Source organism: Bacillus rossius, chromosome 2 (genome assembly GCF_032445375.1).
Source record: "Bacillus rossius redtenbacheri isolate Brsri chromosome 2, Brsri_v3, whole genome shotgun sequence".
Taxonomy (NCBI): domain Eukaryota; kingdom Metazoa; phylum Arthropoda; class Insecta; order Phasmatodea; family Bacillidae; genus Bacillus; species Bacillus rossius.
In genome coordinates this window covers 76,623,250-76,650,273 of record NC_086331.1, presented here as the reverse complement: position 1 = coordinate 76,650,273, position 27,024 = coordinate 76,623,250, and the positions used below count along the sequence as shown (strand labels likewise).

Genomic DNA, 27,024 nt, shown 5'->3' with positions numbered 1-27,024 from the left:
CGGTAAATTAATTGTAGAAAACCCTATGTAAGAATCACATTAGTCTTTTTTCCTCGCTACACCCTCAAGTTTTCATCAGGTCTGCGCGGGAAACCCGAGCACACAACCTACTCGCACGTGCTCGTGTCGCAAGCTACGTAAAGTCTAAACAAAACACAAGAGTCACTTCCAATTCGTATGTTTTCCTGCATGTAATCTTATGGACTAGCAAATAAACTTCCGGAAATGCACAAGATGTTAACAAGGTCTCGGTTCAGCAATCGCCATGACGTTCCTACCCTCCACCACAATTTTCTCACTGAAATCGTGCTCATCATAGCTTTCTCGATACCAGAAAATTTTCCACACTATCGTTTCTGCAATTACTTCATATTACAATTACCGTAGCGAAAACGTGTCGTTAGGCACAGTCAAACGCAAGCTGCATTTGCGAAGCAATGACTGGTACATCGAATATTATTATTATTGAAGCAAATGTTGTTCATATCGTTCATACAACCAATATACCGTCACTAGTCGTAAGGCATCATGCGTCAACGTAAATTACCAGCCTGATGTCCGGCTCACTAAACCTGTGCACCTCTCTTACTTGTGCTATCGACGCTGTATTCTCTGCCGTAACGAGCGCTGTCAGGTCGTGTAGATGACGGACTCGTGAGTAAACCACACAGTCTGGGTGGAACCATCGAGCCCGTTGTATGAGATTGGACAGCACCAACAACCTGCTCAACATCTCCAATCCAGCAGTCCGCAACGTTGGCCCCAAAACGACGAAACTTACGGTACGTCTCAGAAACATGGCGTGCAATAGACTGAAGCCATCCCTTAGTTACTTTAATAATTTAATTACATGTATGTAAGAGATAAACTTGAGACATACGTCATCTCATCGCTCACCTAGTCATAACATTATACGTACAAAAAATATTCGATAACGTTATCAATCTTGTGTAAAGTACTTGATGGAATCAATTCAATGTAGGAAACGTGGAACCAGAGCAGAAATTCATATACATATATAATTACATCTATATATACTAGCTGCCCGACCCGGCTTCGCACGGCTATACTAATGGAAAAAAATTAAGCCACATCTCCCATTTACAGTAATGGTAAATAAAAAAAATTCAGTGAAAATTTATTACAATGCTGTATAATGTACCGGAGAGAAAATGAATAGCACCGATGGTTTCCCGACTCGTGCACGCAACGTACAACTGATGTACCCGTACTTCGCTACGGCAGTCTACAGGCAGATCACTCTTGCGCCGCTCATTATACATGCCCCTCCTTGTGGGTACGCCACTGCCACGCGATGCCCGTTGCCATGGAGACGCAGAAGGCATAAACAATGCAAAATCCTGTTCTCATGCAGACAAAGTACCCACTGTTGCCTGGTTTTAACCACCCATGGGATCTAGTTTACGGAAAATGTCATCCTGTGTAACATAAGGAACATTACTGTGAAGTTTCAAGTTTGTAAAATATATATACTTGAAAAAAAGGGCAATTTTTGATATTTAAAGTACCCGCAAAATTTCAACGGTGATGAGGACTGCACTAACAATGAAATAGTCGTTGCCATAGAGACGAATGAAGCATCAACAAAGCAACAGCCGTTGCAATGGTAATTTCCTACCAAAAACAGGAAATATTGATATATTACACCCCCGAAACTCCCCTTGGGATCGGATTTCCGCAGAATCCTTTCTTAGTGAGCGTCTACATCACAAAATGAGTAACTATGCTAAATTTCAAGTCAATCGGGTGTATAGTTTTCGAGATCTCGTGATGAGTGAGTCAGTGAGTGGTATTTCGCTTATTTATAATATATATATATATACACACACATATATACACAAGTCCTTGTCAGAATTGTAACGGGAGAGGAAAATTATTGATGGTCCAAAAAATGATTTTAATTAAAAATAATAAAAATAATTCTAGTATAAGAAAAAAACAAATTAAACACAGAGAGAGGAAAAAAACAATAGTTTAGGTTTGCGATTTAAAGTGATAAAAAGTATTTAAATGCTAATTGAACTCTTATGAGGGTACTGATTGCTTCGTTGTTAATATCACACGGATGTTTTTTACTTGTATGGGAAAATTAAGAATGATAAGGCATCTAGTGCGTGGCAACAATGTTAATAGGCAATAGGAAATAAACTTCTAGCGCCTGCGGCATTGTCAACTCACACTTCGTACGTGTACTGCATGTTGTATCTAACCCCCTCCAACGCATTAGATTCTAAATTGGACTTTTAGTAAGGATCCCTAATGTAATTGATAATATAATATAGCCTATAGCCTTCCTCGATAAATGTACTATCCAACACTGAAAGAATTTTTCAAATCGGACCAGTGGTTCCTGAGATTAGCGCGTTCAAAAATAAAACAAACAAACAAACTCTTCAGCTTTATAATATTAGTATAGATGGAACATACAACCATTAAAAAAATATATTTGCAGTACACATACAAGTGGAGCCGAACGTACATACATTAAATGCCAACACTCTGAAAATATAAAAAATGCAAAAAATTTATATCACGCCACCCTGACGTAATACATATATCCATAACGTTACGAAGTAAGGGAGTTGGTGCGTACGTACCACCTGTATGAAGATAATATTGTAAGCCAATATGTCAACTCCCACCTACCTCCATTTAATATGTGCATAGCGAATCAATGGTCGACTATAAATTGACTGTACCTTTTGAATACCTGCCGAACGCATTAGCGTTATATACATAACCCTGGTAATAATCACTAAATGTTTGGTAACTTATGATTTTTTTCTAGTAAGTCAAGCCATTCATCAAAGTTATATAGCTTAATAACCTTTTTAAATCCTCAGTTTTCTTCAACCTCAGAACGGACAGATACTGCTTAGTCTAATACCTCCATACATATAACACGTGTTCGTTAATCTTTTTACATATATGTAATGAAGAAAAAAAGAGGATCATGGTACCCTGGAAAAGGGGTAACGTACCTTGTTGTCTGAATCTTAATGAAGGTAATATCAGAGTACAGAATAGTTTGGATAATTGAAATAGAAAATATTGTAAATACTGTTACAGTAGCATATATGATAAAGGTAATTGCAAGGACAGACAATTAATGGAAGATTATTATTTCATTTATTTCATTTCAGGGTTTAGTGATCACTTTCACAGAAATACCAAAAACCAGTTTTTCTTTTATCTGACTTAGTCTTCTGATAATGAATTTTTAAAAGAATTGAACCTTTTTATTAATTATTTTTACTTCACTTTCTTATGGATATTTTGAGTAACTAACATTTGATTGTAATAATAATAGTTGTAAATAGATATGTCACCAAGACGTAGAGAACAAATAATATAGTATCATACTGTAGACGGTAAAAGTAGTAATGTAATTAGAAATAACAATTGTGTCAGGCATTACGTATTCACTTATAAGATGTGAATAATTAGGACGAGAGTCTCGAGACACCTGTGCGACAACGTCCTCGCAAGCGACAAACACGTACAAAGGTAACATGAGGAACATCCTCCTACCGTCAGTAGCAGCAGCAGTGATGTGTAATGTAAGTGGCAGGAGCTACCTACGGGAGTCAGCAACATACATGACCTACACTCTCATGGTTTGAGTCATCACAGAACCTATTGAAGAAGTTGATCCAGTATTTCTGTTCGTTTAAAGCATATCATCTGATTGACCCCGATTGTTTTACAGGATAAATGCAATAGAATAAAATTAATTTCCATTTCACACAATAATATTTAATGATGATGTTGATCCATATAAAAAAAACACAAATTTTTAATCGTATCAAACAAAATAAAATAACATTAAAAACAAAACTTTGCAATAAGTTCTTTCCCATTAAACCGACACACAGTATCACCATACATAGTGAAAAACCTTCTAATCATCTTTCTAAATATTATCGATCACTAATAACTACTAGTAGGGAGGAAATATATAGCTAAACAAGTTCAATTTGATGTCACTTATCACACTCGTCATTTCCACCTGCTCCTGTCGGAGCAACGACACATCGTACCGTAACACGTGCAACAGTCTGTTTATATGCTCTGATTCAGATGAAGGAAGAGGAGGCACGGTACCGGCTGCGTTGAATAGTGGCGGTGGTGATGAGGCCTCTGTCACTCGGTACATGATGCTATCAGCACCGAACGGTGGTGAGGCCTCTGGCACATGGTACATGATGCTATCATCGCCGAATGGTGGTGAGGCCTCTGGCACGCGATGCATGATGTCATCAGCACCGAACGGTGATGAGGCCTCTGGCAGGCGATGCATGATGCCATCAGAATCGAATGGTGGTGAGGCCTCTGGCACTCGGTACATGATGCTATCAGCGCCGAATGGTGGTGAGGCCTCTGGCACGCGATGCATGATGCCATCAGCGCCGAATGGTGGTGAGACCTCTGGCACGCGATGCATGATGCCATCAGCGCTGAATGGTGGTGAGACCTCTGGCACGCGATGCATGATGCCATCAGCGCTGTATGGTGGTGAGGCCTCTGGCACGCGATGCATGATGCCATCAGCGCTGAATGGTGGTGATGAGCCTCGCAGTGTCGGATACATGCTGCCATCTGCATCGAATGGCGGTGGTGGTGGTGGTGGTGGTGGTGAGGTCCCTGGTGACGAGCATGATGACGGATCAGTCCTCGACGTTGTCTCCACAAACGGTGTCAAAAGGAATCTAGGAGCAACTAGGCAGGTCATGTCCTCAGCCAGTCGAGTATTATTCTTGTTCGTATAGCCTCTATCTCATCAACCATCATTAATACCTTTTCGTCACTATCTGTGTGCAGTGACATGGTGGAGCATCAATGACTTAACCGAACATCCTTTAGGAAGAATTTTTTTGAAAGGCTTATATAGCATCGCTCCGTTCCGAAATCTGTCGTATTTAACTTCAAGAGTGGAATTAAGCCATTCATAAGCTTCCCGCGCGCGCGCGTAAGCGTGCCCACGCCTCCATTTCCGTTTTGCATAGACAGTGTGCCGTTGTAATGTTGGTGGCACTTGCTCAATTTATTTATTTACAATTATTTTTTTTTATTTTTTTTGGGCGAACTGGTTTCCACACGTTTTCAGTGTTTTATATTGGTATTTGTTAATGGTAATATGTCATTTAAAGATTTAAAGGTTAATTTTGAATGAACTTGTAATAATTTTAATTATGTGTAATTTAAATGTTTGATCAAGTTTTTTTTTATTGTGTCAATGTAATTTTTTTTGAATCTATTATGAATAATGTGTTTACAATTTAATTATTATGGTAAATATGTGAATGTATATTTAAGAAATTATAAGTCAATCCTTTTGTAATAGAATTAATGCTCCATTAATAATCGATATGTTGTTGTTTTAAAAAAAAAGTACTCTCTACGAGTGCCATGTTCAATGTCCTTCTTCGTCTTGCACTTACAGACCACAAACGGTCTTTTCTAGCACTTTGACGCCATGATGTAGTAACTCAAAAAATTCGTTCTTGTGTGATTTAAAGTTTTCAAGATGCATTAAGCATCTACAACCGCACTAAGTGGTAAGTTTTGTTGTCTTATTTCTCAAGAACGTAGGGAAATGTTTGTAACACCGGGCGTGTTAATATTCTTTGTTATTTTTATGTTAATTAGCGGTTCCACGATACCGGCCATGCGGTACACTTGAACCAACTTGTGCTGTGGTGTTGGGGGCCTGTCCCCGGCAGCCCGTAAGCAAAATGATGTGACCGCACCTAATTCAGGAAAGCCGACGACTATTTCATTATTTTTGGCATGAACTACTAACCTTTTTTATCAACTCTACATAATGTGAAAATTTCGTGGACTTAACCTCATCGGACTTCTCGTCAAACTTTGTCTTCTCTTCTATCTTAAAGAATTTTTTTTGAACCAATGTAACGTCTTATTTAATATATATAATTTACAAGCAACGAAATAATGTAACATGGACTAAAGATATTTTTGATAATCAAAAAAAAAAAAGAAATATGTTTTGTAAGAAATTCATCTAATATGGTAAAGAAATTTTTTATTTTTTTTTCTCTCTCTCCTGGGGCCCCAAATAAGATAAAACTTAAACATAATAAAATCAGTATCATGTAAGAAATAATTTAAAATACTAGTGATATTAATATGATGGTCAGAGTGTTGTTATTTAAAAAATAATTTACATAAAAAATAAATTATTTATCTGAAATTATCCTTTTTTATTTAATCATTGAATCATACTCTTATAGTTTGTGAGTGTGCATGACCAGTCAGCCCTGTTGATACTCTAACTAACCCCTCCGCACATCGAAACACTTCATGAGCCTTGGTCCACGAGCTTTCAGCATCCGCCTGCCTCTGTTCATAACCTCAAAAATTTATGAAGGGAGGTAAGGTGTGGTGCAACAGAAACTCTTGAAAACTGCAAATAACTACAAATAACTGTACCACCCCACGCAAAATTCTATGTAGAGCTCATTTCCCGCTCGCAACGCTTTGCACAGGGACGTTACTTCCGTTTTGCAAAGGCAAAATCGTTGTAAACTGCAGCCTTACTGCTCACGTCATGCAGGGTCACCATTTATATTTCGTATAGTCAAAACCGACGGAACCTAAATCCTTTCTACTCGTACCATGCACGATCATCATTCCCGTTCACAAAGATGAACCTCCATAACACTTAAACTAATCGTCCTCTTCCACAAGAGGATTGTGTTACCGTTACAATGTCAGATCTCTATCGTTTTTTTTTCTAGTAGAAGTTTAATTTGTTAAATACTAACGCAAACCTAACCGATAATTATCGATAGGCCTACCCTTAAATTAATGCAAAGAAATTACTAACTTATTGAAAAATTATATATTATGTATAAGACTTTATAGATTACGTTTTTTTCCCAACACTTTCATATTTAAATAACTTACTAAAAAATAATATATATTTTCATTGCTAACAATTTTTTTAATAAAATATATTTTTTTAATTCTTCAACACTTAGTTATTTTTTTTTTAACACTGTCAAAAGGATTTTATTTTTCTAACCAAATTTTATTATCTTGTAATTATTTTAAAGAGAAACACAGACTTCGTGATATGTATAGGTTTTTTTTTAAATGACAGGGCAAAATAAATAAAAACATATCATGCATAAGTTTTACATACTTTTTATTTTTTTCTAAAAGTACATATCTGAAGAAAAATAATTTCTACTACAAACACACAAAAATTTATTTTAGAGGTTTTTCAAACATTCTTCTAGTAACGAACGCACTGCGGTACGAACAACAGTATCTGATCTGTTGCATTATCACTGTAGAACTGGGGCTGCTCACTGCTGTGACGTCTCGGTCGTCGGCACTGAGTTGCTGGCTTGGATCGAGGCCGGCGTCGAGGGCAGGTGGTTCGAGGCTTGACCTGGTCCAACGATGTCCCAGGTTCAGACTCGTCCGGTGCACCACGTCCAGAGTCCTCCTAGGTCTGCGTCGCACATGCTTGTAGAGTTGTGACGAAAATTTTTTCTTTGGTGCATGGCAGTACGGTCTGCTGTTTGAGGTTATACACGACGCACGTATCCGGGCCGGTACAGTTTATTTGTATTTGCGATGGCTCATTACTGCGTGGCGAATGAGCCTTTAGGAAATGCAAGACTCCTCCATAACAGATTTCCGTATATGTGAGTACATTGGATTCTTCATCCTGGAAACTGTAATCGACACAGTTGTAGTCTGGTTTAGCACTCAGGTACTCGGTTTCTGGGTTAAACGGTGCCATCGTAGTTGCGTCCGGACGTAAACTGATATATCTGATTGATTTAAATGCTATTTATACTAAAAAAATTAATATTCAGGTGTGACAATATTTGAAAAATAAAAAAATAGTGTTTGCCAATATTAAAAAAATTATTCGTGCTGCAGGTGCCATTTCTGCATTAGCTGCGGGTTTGTACAGGCACAGACACGTTCAAACTTGTCGCGTGGCTGTACGTCATGTATTGTACTAAGCTTGCGCAGGGAAGGACAGCCGTAGTCGGTCTGTAGGTCTACAATTTCAACAGGTGCTTCACACAACTTGTTCAGCAACGTAAATTATTTCGTTTTGAACTAGGAAATCTTCAAAAGTGTTTTTCACTTGGTGGTTTGGAATTTTACCTTCGTCCTACTCCAGGCCGTGGTAGTATTTACATAGCCATTCGTTTGTGCGTTTACTTTTTTTGTCTAATAATTTCCAGTGATACGGAGGTCGGAACGTGCGGGTTCGAGTCTTGTCTCCGAAGGTGATGCTAATTTCCTTGAGCACGAATCCGTGTTGGCTTTGGAAACCTTGCAGGTTGCAGTAGCCTACATCTTTTCGCTAGCAATGCTCGGTCGTAACTAAATTAATATCGCAAACGAAACAGTATTTATGACAGAATTTTCACGAGACCTGTAAACGAGTCGTAACTTATGACTTGATCGTGGAGTATCAGGCAGTTTGCCGTCGTGTTTGGCGGTACATTAACTTTTGTGGAAATTTCCAGCCTACAGTTGATCATGGAATTACGTATAGGTTCGCCCTGTCTGCTCAAGTCAAACACAAGCAACGGAGCTATTTATTTATACATTTATGGACTCAGGACCGGGTACAGCTCATAACCATAGTACGAAGATTGAAACTGCGAGTACATGTGAAAAGGAAAAGAAATGCCACCGTTATCAAAGTCCATGTTCATGTCAACGTATGGATAACTTTCGCTTTTCAAAAACACTTTTACGTTTTCCAGGAAACAGTGGTCGAAAACCGATCTGTCAGTCTTGGGGTTCATTTGTCGGTCTGTCTGTAATGACAAAATTATGTATCTCGGTTTTCCATACTGGAGGACTTTTTTTACAACCCAATGATTCTGACGATTTTGAACTAATACAGGACACGTTACAAGATTCTAAGTGCGGAATGCAATTTCTACCGGTTTTTCCTTCTTGACAAAATTCAACAGTCGTACTCTTTTTTTTCGTACTGACGGTTATGTGCGGTACGAACCATTCTATGCTTGTAACGGTGACTACCACAAGCTGAGGGTCATTTTCCGGTGCTCCAATGATGGCATTAAGATGCGAAGTCGAGAGAATGAGCACGAGTTCTTGACGGGCTTGAATGAATATTTTTTTATAATCTTCTGCGAATCCGAGAAGCATGACCAGTGGCACGCTAACTTCGAATTTTCTTTCTTCATAAACTGGGACCTTGAAATCGTTTTCCATACCAAACCCCGCAATTTTTGCCACGCTGAGGTTATTTGGTGTTAGAGAAACGTAATTCTTTATAGTTGCTGTAACACCAGGGTCTCTCGTTTCATCGATAGAAATACCGTTAAGCTCGAACGTGACTCGATCGAATAAATGCAGTATTCCATTTCGGTCGAAATAGACCGTTGTCTGATGCGTACCGTCTGGCTTTGTCAACGTGCCCCTAATACGTAGAAACGATTGCGACGGTAGTGTGTAAGCATCTTCTCTCCTTAGAGGAATTCTTATTTCTCTTTCGAGCGAATATGGTCCTTGTACATACGGTGCGTAGCAGTGGTACTCGACCTTATTGATACTTCACGAACATTAAGTTTCCTACTCCAATCCGCCAAATACCACTGTTCTAAAAACAGAATCCTGGTGTCTCTATAAACATCTACAGTATCGACGAGAACCAGAGGAATGTACCTGCACGAGTCGCTCCAGAAGAGAAAGAACATCATTTCGATCTTCTGCTCCTAGTCAATGACAATTCTTCCCATTTCACCTACATTAATAATTTTTCAGCATTGATTCGGTCCCAACTCAGTACACACACTGAGGCTATTCATGTCTGTAAAAGATGCTTCAAGCATTACGATGATCAGGAAAGGGTTGGCGGGCTCACTGGTCTTCAGTGTTTGGAAAAACATTGTGAGCTCTGTAAGCAGCATGCTGCTGTTTGGATGGAAATGCCATCACCCGATGAAAATGGTCAGCCTCCTGTACTACAGATTTAAAAACTTCCACCATTCAGATAAGATGCCTATCGTGGTATATTGTGATTTTGAAGCAATTCTCGAGAAAATCCATATGTGCCACCCAAACCCCGATGAAGCATACACACTGCAGTACCAAAATCACGAAGCATACAGATACTGCATTTATGTGAAAGTAAATAATACCATCATTCCTGCACACCTCACTTCTTCACTTCCATCAGAGCCTGAAGTATACAGGGGATGTGATGCAGACGACAAATTCATTTCCCGCATTGTAGAGATTGGACATGCCATACAGAAAATATTTTCTACTTCTGTTCCTATGACTCCGCACACACATGCTCAGAACACAGCTTTTCTGCAAGCAAGGTGTTGTTGCTACTGCGGTGAAAAGTTCGGAGGGCTGTAAAGAAAGTTCGTGAACACAATCACTTCACGAGCGAATTTATTGGACCTGCATGTAATGACTGCAACCTTCTCAGGCGCAGACCAAAAAAGTTTATTATGTTCTTACACAACCTGGCGTTCGATCAGAACTTCATTATCAGGAATTTGGGATATGACAGTAAAAACATCTTCATCATTCCGAATTCAGAAGAGAAGCTGATAACATTTTCCAAAAAGTTACATGATAAGTTCAGTATCCAGTTTGTTGATACATTTCGTTTCATGAGTCGTGGTCTCACTTCGCTCGCCGAGTTTTTGCCTGCTGACAAATTTATAAGTTCTGCTGAATTTTTCGCACCTAATGAGCTAGAGTTGGTTACTCGCAAGGGAGTCTTCCCCTACGATTTTTTGGATTGTTTTGCTCGGCTATATGATAATAGTCTTCCACCCATCGATGATTCTACAATATTCTTACTGATTCAGGGATTTCCGAGGCTGATTACACATATGCACAAAGAGTCTGAGACAAGTTTCGGTGTAATACTTTGGGGGAGTATGCTGACTTGTACCTAAAGACAGATGTCCTGATCCTGGCGGACGTATTCGAGACGTTTCGTAAGTTTTGCTTGGAGACATACAGCTAGACCCCTCAAACTACATTTCTTGTCCTGGGTTCACTTTCGATGCGTTGCTTCGTACCACAGGAGTACAGCTAGAGCCTCTAACTGTTTACGATGTGTATATGTTTGTGGAAGCAGGTATTCGAGGGGGCGTAGCGCAAAGTATCAAGCGTCATTGTGTTCCCAACAACACTTACGTGCCCAATACATACGATGCATCCAAGTCATCTACATTCTTGGAGTATATTGATGCGAATAACTTGTATGGGTGGGCAATGTCTCTACCACTTCCTATTCGTCATTTCAAATGGTCAGACACATCTACTGATGTTATGTCTATTCCAGAATATTCTCCTACAGGCTACATTATCGAGTGTGATGTGGAGTATCCTCACGAGCTTCATGAAAGTCACAAAGACCTGTCGTTTCTCCCAGTCAATCAGTGTCTGCCCGGCTCAAAGCAATGAAAACTCATGACAATGCTAGAAAATAAGAGCACTACATTGTAAATTACAAAAACCTCCAGCAAGCAGTATCGCATGGCCTAAAAGTCACAATAATACAAAGAATCCGCCAGTTTGAGCAGTCGACATGGTTAGAGCCGTATATTCAGCTCAACACGAATAAGCTCAAAGCAGCAGCCAACGAATTTAAGAGGGAGTTATTTAAGTTGGCTGTGAACTCTACCTTCGGGAAATTAATGGAGAACAAGAGGCAGAGGCTAAAAATAAGTTGGTATGTTCCGAGAAGCGGTTCAAGAAACTTGTGTGTCGTCCATCCTTCAAGGACCGCACAATGTAAGAACCGAATTTGTCCACCTGAACCATGAGACCATAATTTTAAATAAGCCAACCGAATTTGTCCACCTGAACCATGAGACCATAATTTTAGATAAGCCAATCTATGCCGGACTGGCCGTACTAGATCTTTCAAAGACTCTCATGTACGACTTCCGCGACAATACCATGAAACCAAGATACCATGACAATATTCATCTGGTGTACATGGAGACAGACAGTTTCGTCTACGATTTCCAGACACAGGACTTCTACCATGATCTAAAAGCCGACCCTAAGTTCATGTCTGAATTCGACACCAGCTGCAACCCTTCCGACCACCCTTGCTTCTCCCCCGTCAACAAAAATGTTGTTGGAAAGTTTAAGGATGAGTGCGGGGGGGGAAGTAATGCAGGAGTTAGTCAGTTTGCGGGCCAAACTCTATGCCTACAAGTGCGGTGACAAAGTTGAGAAGAAGGCCAAGGGCATCCAGCGCTGTGTGTTCAAAAACCGTATAACATTCGGTGACTACCTGGATGCTCTGCAGGACCACTGCACAAGGAGGGCAGGTGTTGGAGCCATATGGTCAAAGGAAGCATGTGCTGTACAGTGAATGCAGCAATAAGCTGGCCATAACGTGGGAGGACGACAAATGGTTAATCTGCGAAGACGGCATCTGCACGATCACCCACGGCTATATCGGAGAAGAATAATAAATTAATTTTCTGTAAATAATTTGGATGTAAATAGTTTGGTGGTTTGGTTGTTGTTGTTTCCATTTGTTATATAGTTTCAGTTTTTTGTTGCATACTTGCAGTTTACATTGCATAGTTTCCTTTTTCTATTGTATAGGTTTGTTTTTGTTGTATAGTTTCCATTTTTTGTTTAATGGTTTCCATTTTTTGCTGTATAGTTTCCATTTTTGTTGTATAGTTTCCGTTTTTGTTGTATAGATTCCGTTTTTGTTGTATAGTTTCCATTTTTTGCTATATGGTTTCAGTTTTTGTTGTATAGTTTTGTTTGATGTGTATGTATTTTTCCTTTCTTGAGAATTTTTGTTTGTAGCATCCCAGATTATTTTAATAAATATGATTACACCTACACACTGCTTATTATTTTTAATATAGAACCTTTATTCCTCATGTTAATCAAATTAAAAAGTGTGAAATTTTACGCAAACATTAAAATATCTGCTTCCATGCAGCTTTAAAACACGAGTATGCAAGCACGGACTTGTGAGGACTCTAAAAAATTTCTGGTTCGCTAAGATGGAGTAATAAAATTATAATTATTAAAACCATCGCATCCACAACGATAGTATTGATGACATATATTTTAGTTAAAACCTATAAATGATTATGTTTTTAAGAAAAAAAGGTGGTCACAGCAAATAAATGACTGGGGATTTTGCGGATTTTTAGTCTATAAGGTTCATAATAATGTTGGTAGGTTATAGAAACTCTAACTTACATACACTGAAGTACTTTAGAATCCTACACCCGATGATGACAGATGAAATCAAAATGGCGGTCTCCGCTTGAAAATATGGCTGCCTCCAGCAGACAACGATGGTATAATTATGTTATAATTTAATTAAGTAATTTTTAAAATTTCTTTAAAAATGTTTTGATATTAAATTTATTTTTAAGATATCGAAGTAATGAATATTGCAATGTGTAGGAGTTGGGGGCTTTATGATGGCATCGTAACGAATAGTGCAACATACAGGAGTGAGGAGCTCGATAACGAAGTCTTTTAGTTTTTAATAAGTTTTAATTTTTCATTAAAATCTAATAATAATTAAAGATTTTCAAGAAGGTGGGTGTGAATTCATAAATCGAAATGGCGGAATGTTCTAAATAAACAATATGGTGAAATATTCTAGAAAAACAAAATGGCTGAATATTCTATAAAACGAAATGTCCGCCGGGATCAAAGGTCAAGGTCAAATTCCAGATGGCCGCCATAAGTGATGAAATCCCAGATGGCCGCCTCGAATCCCTGAATCCCCAGCCCCAGCCCCTGTCCCAGAACTTACTATAATTACCTACTGACATACCAAACCTGCATATATAAACACACACATATATCTAAGTACCAGTTTTAGTTTTATTTGAAGCTTAAGACAAATATCCATTGCTAGCTTTCTTCCCTGGTCTGAAGCACTTATCGATAGAAAATCTGAACAATTAAATAAAAATGTAATTTTAATAATCGGAGGTAATACAACAATGAAATAAACCATGCATATGTAGTATACTAACAAATGTAATTTAATAGAATACTTCGCTAAAAAATCATACAAAATTAAAATATAAAAAAGTCAATGCACTAATATAAATATTAAGATATACTATTCAATAATATGCAAAATCATACATGATCACGTCGCAATAATATAAAATATTTTCAACACTTTGATGAAAAAATTAAAAAAAAACTACGTAAACACGACGTAATAATACATATAGTGTCAACACATTGATGTAAATATAAAAAAAAACCTACATAAACACTCCGAAAATACACGATGCAATAATATAAATACAGTGTAAACTCTATATAAGGCCCCTAACGGACTGAACATTTTTTGGCGTTATAGAGAGTTGTTAAATGGAGATAAATAAAAGGTATCATTTTACTATTCTATAATAAAATGTATTTACTAATATAGTACACATTTTACATGTCTATAAAACCATGATAGCATCGCTTGATCGAGATCTTCGTATTGAGGTTTCTTTAAATTCTTAGCAGATTTTCCATCCTCTCTGCTTGCAGAATATTTTCTTTGTTTTTCCATATTGTAGACACGGCAGACCTACTAAATCCAGAGCGTCTTCCAACATCACTGATCTTTTCTCCCGCCTCTATTGAGAGTATTAATAAAACTTTTTCGTCAATACATAAAGATTTTCGTTTACTCGCCATGTTTACAGTTCAAAAGTCTGTAAGCAACTACGATAATGATAACGTGTAACAACTTGACAAAAGTCTAGTGACCAAGGTAAACATGTGCAAGTTCATCATACAAAAACAAAAGACAAAATTTCTTAGAGTGTCCGGTTCGTCAGTCGAAGTAAACACGTGCTAGATAATACAACAACAAAACAGCAAACAAAATAACGTACACAGCTGCAGTTCTTATCAACTTCGGCAACTTAGAAAGTACTGCGTAATGATTTATAATGCCGTATTATTGTCGTTAAATAGATTGAGCGTAACGCTATATAGAGTGTATTATTGCATAGAAAACAAGGTAAACCATCCAAAGTCAAGCAATTTCGACTTTTTAAGGAGTTTGTCATTAAATCGAGTGACGTTATAAAGAGTTTACACTGTATATGAAACCCTTCATGAACACGTCCTATTATAAAAAAAATTACTAAGTAATACTATACAAAAGAAACTTATACGGAGGATGTATTCGATTATTTAGATTTTGTCTAATCTCACGCAGTAGGGAGACTATTGTTTGCTGTTGCTCTCTCAAAGATACTACAACTCCCAAGAGCGTCTGAAGGACATCCTCACCGTGCTGTGTCGACCCAGGAGCCTGCTGATGATCTTCGACTGATGACACCTCCCCAGGAGCTGAAGTCGTCCCAGAAGCCTGCTGATGATCTTCGATTGATGGCATCCCTCCAGGATTTGGCGTCGTCCCAGGAGTCCCGTCACACGATCGAGGAGTCTCATCATAAGTTTCCCCAATTCTGATGCCGGAGGCAGGTGAGCTGATGACGTACGCGGAGCCCCCGGCACAGGATTGAGGAGTATCATAAGCTCCTCCATTGACGGGGACAGCTTGGCTGTCGTCCCCGGAACCGTTGGTAGGGTGCATATGGTGGCTGTCGACGTCTCCCCTGGAGTCTCGGGCTGAGAATATGAAAACGTTGACGGTGCCAACCAGTACATCGTCGTTATCGGTGCCTCCGAAGCCTCCGTGGCCATCGGTGATGTTGGTGGTGACCAAATATAACCGGCGACGTCACCTGTTGGGCCACAGATACTGACGGTCCCACAGGCACTTCATCTGACGAAGACAATCATACAGTTACAGGTGATCTTGTTGATGGCGGTGGTCCCAGAGTGATGACGTCCTGTGGCGACACGAATTCCGGCCTTTCAACCGCTGTTGACTCCCTTATCCACCTCTTCACTCTGAGCCCCGACGTCTCCTCTCCGACGGGGAGTACCAACATGGCCGCCTCCTCCTCACTGCCGCATGTCTCCTTACTTATATAAGACTTATCATCCAACCGAGCTCAATGAAGTACTAGAACGACTGTGTGGAGAGGACGCTCGCGAAAAAAGTCTATATAGTATGCCATCACCCCTCCCCCTTAAAGAAACGACCCATTTGATGTCCCCTCCAATGATGTGTATAGTGGAGGAGGGGAAGACCTGTGCCTTTCCCCCACCACCAGCGATCGCTATTCATACAACCCAATGATTACAAAACAAAAAATAAATAAAAATGTCTGTACTTATCTAACATTGAACTTGCATTTCTAAAATAATCATATAATCCACATTAACTTCTAACAGAACATGCACAGGTGAAATAAAAAGAATAACTACACAAATAATGTCCCTATATATATATAACCAAACCCAATTATTCTAGACGATTTAAGACATTGTATTTTGACGTATCGTAGGCTTAACTTGTTTTGTTCTATACTTTTTTTTGTAACATGTGTATTCATACATACAAAAGTATAAGATTAAAATATTTTAATATTTTTTTGTGTAAGTACACAATCCTTATTCGCTCAGTACGTATGCATATATATGTGACATGAAATTTAAAAAAAAAATCCTTTAGTCATGCCTAAACCCCATGTGTCAAACCATGTAGGGGTTACAGTGATATTCCAATACATATAGAGATTATAGTGATATTAAAAATTTATTAATTGCATGATGACTTAGTGGACTTGGCTCATTTACTTTCGTTGTGAGGGAGGTTCTGGGGTCCCAAGTGATGCATGTATTTACATTAATTTAATTGACCACAAACAATTCAATTGTTTATTCAAAACAAATCTTAGACCCTGTATGCCCATTTTGGATAAACCCAGTAAGATCAGTCTAAAGTGAATTACATACTCAGAGAATCACCTTCAGCAGATTGACGAGGTACTCGTACATTTGTCCTGCTACTGTTAGGGAAAAGTCAGAAAAATCCATGCATCCTGGAAAATAAATGTAAAAGTCGGGGAAATCAAAACCTATTTACGGAATTACAATACATGTATATGAAAAAAAAACACCCTTTTCCCCCCACGCTGTTAAAATGCAGTTTTTTAATTGATATAAAAACCTCTTTGTTTTTCTCCTGCAATTTTTAATTCTGTTATATTGCAAACACGGCGGACAAGTCTACATTTAAAAAACTGCAACGGTAGTCATTGATAAAACTTCTGTTTTCGTCAGTACTATCGTTGTTGGGGTGTCTATAGTATTTGTTTATCTTCTTCGTTGTGTCTATATGTTTGCTGCGTTGTTCAGGCTCGTTGTCTGCCTACATTTAATGTATCATCGTTGTTATGCCACCGTGAGCGTCTATGTTGTTAATTTATTATTTTTCACGTCTAAGTTCCGTCGACGGAATTATTTTTGTCTGATATTTGGAGGTTGAACATATTTTGTCCATGTTGTCGTCGTTGTGTTGTGCATATTAATTGTTGAGTTTCATCGATGTTTCCGTTTGTCTGACATCAACTGATTCAGTCTTGTTTTCTATGAATTTTTTATGCTGATATTTTTATTCATTTTTTTAACCTTCGGATTTTTTCCATGACAAACAGTGCAAAATTGCATTTAAACAAAATTCCCATTTGTGTGAATATTTAAATAACATACCTTATAGCGTGTCCTACGATTTTGACTAATCGATAGATGCTGATCTCGGAATAGCAAGTAGCTGTGGTGTACATTGAGACAGATAGTTTGACTACTTAATCGATGCGAGCAATATATGGAAAAAAATTTGTAACTTCTATGGGACGTTGTGGTTATATAATAGCTATAATACAAGTTGTTCAAGCATTGCAAGCAAAGAAACAAAAATGTTTAGAAGAGACTCACAAGGAAGCCTAATTATTAGGAGATTAAATATCTTAAATTGCCTACTAACTTATCAGAAGTTTATATTTTCGGAGTTTGGTGTCATATGTATAGACTTGTTATCAGCATTTGGAAATGTCATAAATACTGTACGTCTACGAACTTTTTATATATTTACCAACACTTCTTTGAAATGGGTAATTTTTTTTTAAATTTAATAATTTATATTTTTGTGTTTGTTCATTTATGTAGCTTGCACATGTGAATATATATAATTTATGATTTGGAACATCTTTTACAGTTATTTTATTTGTTCTTCTTGAAGTATAAACACATATAATTAAAAAATGCTAGTATGATTAACTGAAAGGGTAATTACTATACCAATTATCATCAAAACGTGCTCCAAATATGCTTAAACGAAATTTACGCTTACTAAAAAATAAAATAAATATATAAACTGTGATTACAAAAAGTTACTTTTAGTTTAATTACTCAAGACTCATTTAAGGAAAAAAAACTGTTATTTTTATACTGTTAACATATGAGTCGTCCAGTTGCAAAACTCATTATGTCCACATTTTCCAGAAATTGAGTTATTTACTCCATGTTGTTCTTCAGTGAAAAATACACAATCTAGGATAATTGTAGCGATGCAAATCTCATTTAATCCAGTGTTAAACAGGCATTGAAAAACCCGTACTGCAGCATAACTCGTTATGTCCATGAGCAGAACTGCTGCAATACTCATTATGTCCAACTAATCAAACTGATGCAAAACTCGTTATGTCCAAGAGTAATACATATTGAATATAATAAACTGAAACAAAATGCACCATGTCCAAATTTTAACACCGAGAGTGTGTTCAGTATTTTCACAATGTGTTCTTGAATACTAGACATGAAAAAATTACGAGATTCAAGTTGTAAGATTGGCTATCATGGAAAAACTTCTCTACGTCTTATAATCTATGATTTTTTTTTTCATTATTGCAGTAAACATTGTCAAAGTATTTGCATTCAGTCAACTATAAACAAAGCATCGTAAACAGTTTATACAGTATTAATATTAATTATGAATCCTTTACAAGTACAGGAAGTCCAGCCTGGAAAAGGAAGAAAGAAAAGGGCATTGAAGGACAGTTGGAAAAGAAATGTTGCCAAGAGAATGAGGTATTGTACACATTCATAATATACATAGTTATATTTAGGTTATGCATGAAAATAAATGTTAGTAAATAACAAAGTAAAAGATTTTAGGTGTATATTTATGTTGTTACATTAACAATGTGTTTTTCTGTTGATGTTTAGGTACTCTGCACCTTCATTTCCACGACCGCCGTCATGTAACCACAAGGCAGCAGAGGCGTATCGTTGCAGTGAGGTGACGTATCAAGATGTGAGGAGAATGCATCAACGTTTCTACGGCCACCATGATAGAGAAGGACAACAAAATTTTATATTACATCATGTTGTAGTGTGCACACCAAAACGAGGAAGGTCAAGAAATCGCAATAGCGATTTTCACCGAAAAAAAGTAAGCACAAAATATTTAATTCCATGTTTGAACGGTAGTCACACGGTAAATATACAAGTCTGCAAAAAACTATTTATACAGACCTTATGTGTATCAGGAGACCGTGTTCAAAGTTTATGCAGAAAGTTTCTGCAACTAGACGATGTGCCTGTGGACAAACGTGGAGGAGACAAAATATCCATCCGTTATTCAGATAAGAGGCAGTCAGTAAAGGAATTCATAAATTCACTTACTGTACTTGAATCACATTACTGTCGCAGTAAAAATATAACTAGGCAATATCTTCCTAGTGAACTAAGCATTAAATCCCTTTGGACAAAATATCAAGACACACATGACAAAAAGGTGCACGTAAAGTACGATTATTTTCGCAGCATTTTTGATAGTGACTTTAACATAGGTTTCGGTTCTCCAGCTACTGACTGCTGTTCAGTATGCCTTTCACTTAAGGAACGAATAAAGAAATGCACAGATGTGCAACAGAGAAAGGAACTGCAAACAGAACTCATCATTCATGAACAACGAGCAAAAGCATTTTATGATATCTTACGACACAGCAATGAACAGGAAATCACATTTAGCTTTGATTGCCAGAAAAACCAGCCAATTCCTAAAATACCCGACCAGTCAGCATACTATCTAAGGCAGTTATATTTATATAACTTCACTATTTGTGTTGGAAATTCAAAAGAAAGCCAGCGGAAGGAGAATACATTTTCTTATGTATGGCTTGAAGACGAATACAAGAAGGGATCAAACCAAATTGCTAGTGCCCTCCATCATCAATTATTGTCCGCAGACTTAACAAATTACAAATCAATAAAGTTGGTAGCAGATGGCTGTGGAGGCCAAAACAAGAACAAAATTCTTATAGCTATGCTCTGCAAATATCTGGCTGAAGATGCTCCTACATCAGTAAACCAAGTAACTTTGGTATTCCCAGTACCTGGACACTCCTTCATCCCTCCTGACAGGATATTCGGACGGATTGAATCGCAAGTAAAGAAAAAATCAACAATCCTTACTCGCCAAGATTATGAAAACATTATTGAATCCCACGCAACCCTGAAACGTTTGGGAGAAGAATGTCCTGTATTGCATTGGAAAGATGCAGTTTCCAAAGTTATTAAAGAGCCCGGTCAATGGCATTTCAAACTTCAACCTTGCAAGAGGGTAGTAATTACTCGAACTTCACCTGGTAAGTGTGTAATTAGGGGAGAAGTCAACTATAATACTGATATTGGTGAACCAAAAAGTGTGTTGAAACGTGGGAAAATGTTGTCAGCTATCAAACCGAAAGAAGAGAAAAAAGGAATACCACTTAAGAAAGAAAAAGTTACTGATTTGAACACGTTGTTGAAAAAGCACTTTGGTAATGACTGGGTTGAAATGGATAACCTATTGTTCTTCAAAACTTTGTTTTCACAGCAAGAATCATTAACTGAAGAAGTGGCAGAAAATGATTCTGATCTAGGAGAATTGTTAGAAGAAAAGGAAGGGCTGATACTTTAAAGTTTATGGGAAATTACCTTTGTATTTAGGTCTACATTATTATTGTATCTGTTAATTTTTTTATGTAGAATACCCATTGTGATGAAAGATGTATACTGAAAATATTTCATTCTATTTACTTTATTGGAATGTGATTGTATGTACATGAATGAAATGTAAAGTATTTTGTATAAAGTATACCCATTTTGAAGAAAATTGTGTACTGCAGCAAAATTGTGTTTACATTTATTTAGAATATTGTATTTGCATTATTTTGTCTGGTAATATTTCTACAGAGTATACCCATTGTTATTTTAGATGTATACTGCAGCTAAATTGCATTTATATTTTTTTCGAATCTGGTAAACTTAGTATAAAGAGTCCCCAGTGTTACATACTGCAGCAAAATGCATTAAGTCCTCCTAACTGCTGCAAAACTCATTATGTCCAAACATGTTTTGGAAATAACTTTGGTAATTTAAGTGAAAATTATCCACTCTCTGGTTGATAATTTGTGATATTTATTGTCTATTTATTAGTACAAATTCCAAATTTCTATCTGCAATATTTCATTAACCACAGTTTTTTGCCCTTCCTGAAAAATCTGTTTCTCTGGACATAATGTGTTTTGCAACTGGACGACTCATATACAAACTCAGTACGTAATAAAGAACGATACATGAATACTTGAAAAGAACAATCAATGATTGTTTCATTGCTATATAAGTGCTTTAAAAACATAAGAGAACATTATAATTAATTATTCTATGTGTAATTTCTCAATTAATATTGATGTATAAATTATTTGGAATTCTCTATTCATACAAATAAGTTGCTGCGTGTTTATTTGACCATCCTGCTAAAAAAAATTAATTTTAATTTTTTGTTTTGATGTGATATTAATGTTGAGTGAAATATATTGAGCTCATGCATAACTTTTCCACAAAAACTGACAACTGAGTGTAACCCAGTACTGCTCTGTTAGTAACGGTAGACCACAAAGTGGAAATAATAATAAAAAATATTGATTGGAAAAGTTAAATATAAATATTGTTTTATTCTCTGTCTTGCTGTGCTTATTAAGACTTACAATTCCATGTAAATACCTCACGTTTCAATTAATTAAATACCGGTATGCATACATATTTAAAAAAACTGTTCAAAATTACTTCTTAATTATATTGAACATTAATTGTTAATCAGAGTATATCTCGTTTAAAATCACATTATCCCATAACGAAATGTTCGATACTTATTAACTGGTGAACATTATTATTAAAGATTTGGCTAAGGCCCAATATTGTTTTGATTTTGCTGTACCTGAGCTCCTCCATCCTGGCGCTGGACTGGGCCCCCGTCTGGCGGGGGCTGGCGGAGAAGCGCTGGCGCCGGCAACTGGGGGCTTGCGGGGAGACGACCGACGACGTACCGCATTCCCGTCATCAGCTTCCTGTCGCAATGGGTGTCCGCTAAGTAAGTCGCTTTCCCAGAATTTCTCTCAACATTGTTTTCACTGTACGTATAACATTCACTTTTATGAACTTTTATGAGTTTAAATTTGATGAATGACATTCCTCTTTTGACATAAAGGACACTAAGCTAGGCAACACTTGATACTAGGTGACTAGACATTTCTTAATTTGTTTTATTTTCGTAACCTCTAATGTTCCTCATTGGAGTAATGATGTTTGTGACGACCCTAAAAATCCAATTACGTCACATTATGTCTACGAGGGTTCTGATTGTGATAAATATTATCACTCTTAAAGTGAGGATAGCTCTAAGAGTGAAATTTTCTCACGATTAACTTGTTTTATTTGCCTCTTTTCGCCTATCACTGTACTGACGTCCATACTTAAAGTCTAAAACGCATCTCTATGGGACGTACAAATTTACCATATTATTTAAGACTGAATTGAAAAATAATGGCTACCTCCGTGTGTTTATACTACTTACAATGTACCAAATGTTTCTGTCTAAAACCGTTAATTACAATTACACTTTCAGCATTTTAAGTGTCAAAAAGGAATGTTATAAAGGTAACAACACTAAACGAAAACTTCACATGCCAGACTAAGAGCTCTGTAATTCTTTTAATATAGACCTTTAAAATATGTCATATTATTAAAAACTATAATAGAATACATACCAATAATCATTTGAATGTCCTTATTGGACATGTTCTGAAGGGTGAGAAATCAACAAATATAAAACATTAATATCATCAAATTATAAACAGTTCGTACAGAAGGCGGTAGCCTACGTACATGAATAATTTGTGTTAAAGTGAGTGGTGTTTTCCTGGTGCCAAAAAATAATGTCAATTGGGCAGGTCTCTCGCTATTCGTTATAAGACAGCCCATAGTAAATGACGTGTTAACAGCTTGAGCCCTGCACCCCTTTTGTGACCCAGCCAGGAGGACACCTCTGAAAGCCATGGAAATTGTGAGCGACTCTCCTTTCCACTACAGTAAAACTGGAGCTGAAACGTGGCAACGAATTTCCAAGTTAATGGCAAACCTTCTTTGAGAAGAGCCCCAGCGATCAGGAGCTCTGGCCTACTTGTTTTGGTAGACCTGGTTCCGCACCCATATTTAAGTTTTTTTTATTTTTAAGTATTAAGCTTTTTGAGGAATTTTTTTTGTGTATGCTTGTTAATATATGTTTTTATGTTTGCTTTTTGTGTCATTTTGTAAATGACCTGGAGCTGTAGAATGGCACGTAAAAAAACAAATAAATAAAAAACTGTTGACGGCAACCAGTTTGTATATATGATAAAATGATATAAAAAACGTGAGTAATAGTTAATTGCATTAGTTAAGAACTCAAAAAAAATTATTTTCCTTTGTTTATATGTCTGTCTGTCTTTTCGCACATCAATCGAAAACTAGGTTGTTGGACTATTTATTTTATTAGAATGATCTTTATCTAACCTAAAAACATGGCTATAAATTATTTCAGAATTCCACCCCTTAGCTGGTGAAAAAAACGTAGACATGTTATTAAATTAATTATATTTCTAAAACTAAGATAAATAAATTATATTCGGTACCAATAATCAACATGGTAGAAAATCAATCAACCAAAAATTTATATATACTGAAAATTCTTTTCCAGAAGGTAAAAATGGGTAAGAATAATTTCAAAATGAAAATAATATCTCCAAAATTAATTAAGCGAAATAAGTATTATTGGTTACCAATACTAAACATACAAATACAAACTACTACAATTTTATATTTTGGTGAGTTCAAACTTTTAGGGATAAATAGAGGGGAAAGTTTTTTTTAAGAATAATAATATTATTTTTGAAATAGATTAAGGGTAATAATGATTTTGGTTACCAACACTTTTGATATGAAAAATACCATACCAAATTCAATTTTTATATTTTACAAAATTCAACCCTTAAGAATTAAAAAATAGGTAAAATTAATAAAAATTGGGAATTCCTGACACAGGTTTAAGGTTGAGGCGCTGAGGTACCAACCGCCATCTTATGTTGTGACGTCCGGTGGCCATTTGGGATTACTTTAAATTTGACCTTGACCATAAAAAATTGAATATATACTGCCAAATTTCTCAAACACTTTAAAAATAAAACATTTAACAATTTCAAAAGAAAAAGTTTCCGTTTTGAAAGGAAAATTCCCGTTTTTAACCCCGAAAAAAGCAAGAGGTTTTAAATGTTTACTAAGATGCTTCAATTTGCCATCCACAAGACGCTCTAAGCTGCTGAGGTCATGATCTAACCCATAAAAATGTTATGGCCGCCATTTTCTATGACTTCATGTAGCCCAATTAAAAAAAAACATAATTTTTATCATAATCTTCGAAAAAAATTTATATTAATAAAAAAGTTGAAAATAATTATAATTAAAAACACACTTACATCATGGAATCCTCGGTTCGAACCTCGCTGAGGGCAGAAAAATTACAATGGATCCTTTCTACATAGAAGCCACCGGCAGACTAATCCCCGCCACTAATATCAATTTAAATATAACATCTGCCAGTATATCATAATGGCGACCATATGATTTTCGTCTGCTTGAAGCCACCATATTGGATTACATAATATAGTGTCTGTCTGATAGAGTATGCTGCCACCATATTAATTATATTTTCATCCGCTAGACTGCAGTGGTAGTATTTATTACAAGACCATCAGCTATCGCAAAGTCCGCCATTTTATCGGCCTTCTTAGCCGCCATCTCGAAAATCCATGATTTTTTGCTAGAAATTCGGGAAAAATTCCATAATTCTTCATAAAACACTTATTAATGTTATTATTTAATCGATCTGTTATTGTACTTAGTACGATCCTTAACTGATGCAAAAAGGACACTTCAGTCAATCATCACATCAACTTGCTAAAAAAAAATTACAGTGTTGGAAAAAACCAATTACAAACAAAAAAAAATTAAAGTAAATTATATTTTACTGTAGGAAAAATTTCTTAAATTACCAATCTAATAAACATTAATTTCTGAATTACCTTGAAAAGACTAATTTGCAGCTCCGATTGGTTTACTGAAGACAGACACCAGCTAAATCCTTTACTGATAGACTTCCTCTCCCTACGATAGAGTTTCTCGATACCATATTAAACATACTCCTTCACATTGTTAGAATTTTAAATAATGATAGTATTCATAGTCTTAAAAGCGCACCTCTTCGCCTGATTCTTGAAGCGATACGGTTTACCATATACACAGTCAAGCCCCAAGTTTTATTATAAAGGTATGTTCGTTGATACTTCATCAGTAAGTTGATTGATAATGTTCGAGTTCGACATTTAAGATGCCATAAAGTTCTAAGGGATAGCCAGATACCGGATTAATAACAGACGAGTCAAACTAACCATACTGCACAGTACCACAACCAGAGCTGGACTGAAATTCCTGTAGTCTGGAACTCGCTTTTATGCACATGACTACTAGAAAAACATTTAAAAAGGAAGAAAATTTGGAACCACATTAGACAAAACAGAATCCCATTTGGAAGTATACTCAAAAAAAGGAAGCTCATTTGACTTAAAGAAGTACAATCGACCAAAAGGAAGCACATGAAACAAAAAGTACGCACATTTGGACAAAAAATCCTCTCAGAAGGGATACGAGCTGATAGAATTATACAAACTCAAAAGAGGAATATGAAGTCAACAGAGGAATACGATATAGTCGGAGGGATAACAATACATCAAATATACTCTATCTCATCAGAAGGATACTATCGCATCAGAAGGATAGAATCTAAACAGAAGGATATGATCTCAACAGAGAGATACGATCTCAAAAGAGGGAAACAATCTCGTCAGAGGATAAAATTTTATTTGAGGGATACAATCACATCGGTAAAATACGATATTGCAGACTTGAAGTACGATATTTGGCTACAAGTCTGCATGGCTACAGTGATACATGGCTATGAGGCTAAAAGGTGGCGAGGCAACAAGGATACTTGCCTACAAGACAACATAGCTACGAAACTACAAGTCTACGAAGACTCAAGGTTATAAGGCTATCGGGCTGAAAGTATGAAAGGTTTTTACTGTCTTTGGCTCCAACTGTTCCAGTAAAATTTGGCTAAACGACTACAAGGCTACAAGGCAATGAGGCTACAAAGCTAGGAGGCTACAAAACTACGAGGCTATTATGCTACGAGGATTTATAGCTACAAGGTTACGAGGCTAGGAGTTTACATGGTTCCAGCTGTCTACAATATACACATTTAGCGCCGAAAGTGTATTTAGCTCATGCAAAAGAGTTTGTTTCAGGTAGTCCCGATTCTTCCTAAAAAATGTCATTATTGCGTGTCAATCCTTACTAAGATCTGATAGCTGCAGTAGCATCAAAACGAAGATGTCGGTGGCATGCGTACTATCGGTAGTTGGAATTTCTTGTTCCAGTATGACCTAGCATGTATAAATTCCGTTGTATACGTGGTCTCAATGGCAACAAGGCAGACAACCGTGGCAATATCGGTGGCAGTGACGTTGACGACGACCAAAGTCTGGATGGAATATGTACTAATGTCACCAACAACACTAGAGGAGTCTTCAACTGGTGCAGTGTTGTCTATAGCAAAAAACTTCGAAGAATGTCGTTAAGTCAGCGAAAAGCAATTCA

At 36.8% G+C, this 27,024-nt stretch overlaps 2 protein-coding genes across 19 annotated transcripts in view; one reads left to right on the top strand and one right to left on the bottom strand.

The window, feature by feature from the left end:
- LOC134529384 (basic salivary proline-rich protein 3-like) overlaps nt 1-27,024 on the bottom strand; it is a 342,223-nt gene that overhangs the window by 173,802 nt on the left and 141,397 nt on the right. For 14 of the 18 annotated variants that reach the window (XR_010074557.1, XR_010074554.1, XR_010074556.1 and 11 more), the window contains exons 9-10: nt 22,214-22,343; nt 15,328-15,669 (exon numbers count right to left, since the gene is read on the bottom strand). Coding sequence is in view for 13 of the 18 variants with exons in the window: in XM_063363394.1 (XP_063219464.1) it covers nt 15,328-15,669; nt 22,214-22,343 (472 nt within the window). In the remaining 5 variants the exon portion in view is untranslated. Of the gene's footprint in view, nt 1-3,755; nt 4,666-15,327; nt 15,670-22,213; nt 22,344-27,024 lie in introns of those variants that run through there. The other 4 variants (XM_063363388.1, XM_063363386.1, XM_063363387.1 and 1 more) reach the window with 2 other exon arrangements.
- LOC134529383 (uncharacterized) lies at nt 18,416-21,539 on the top strand. The gene is made up of 2 exons (XM_063363385.1): nt 18,416-19,038; nt 19,177-21,539. The coding sequence occupies exons 1-2, from the start codon at nt 18,941-18,943 to the stop codon at nt 20,912-20,914; spliced, it is 1,836 nt and encodes a 611-aa protein (XP_063219455.1). The 5' UTR covers nt 18,416-18,940; the 3' UTR covers nt 20,915-21,539.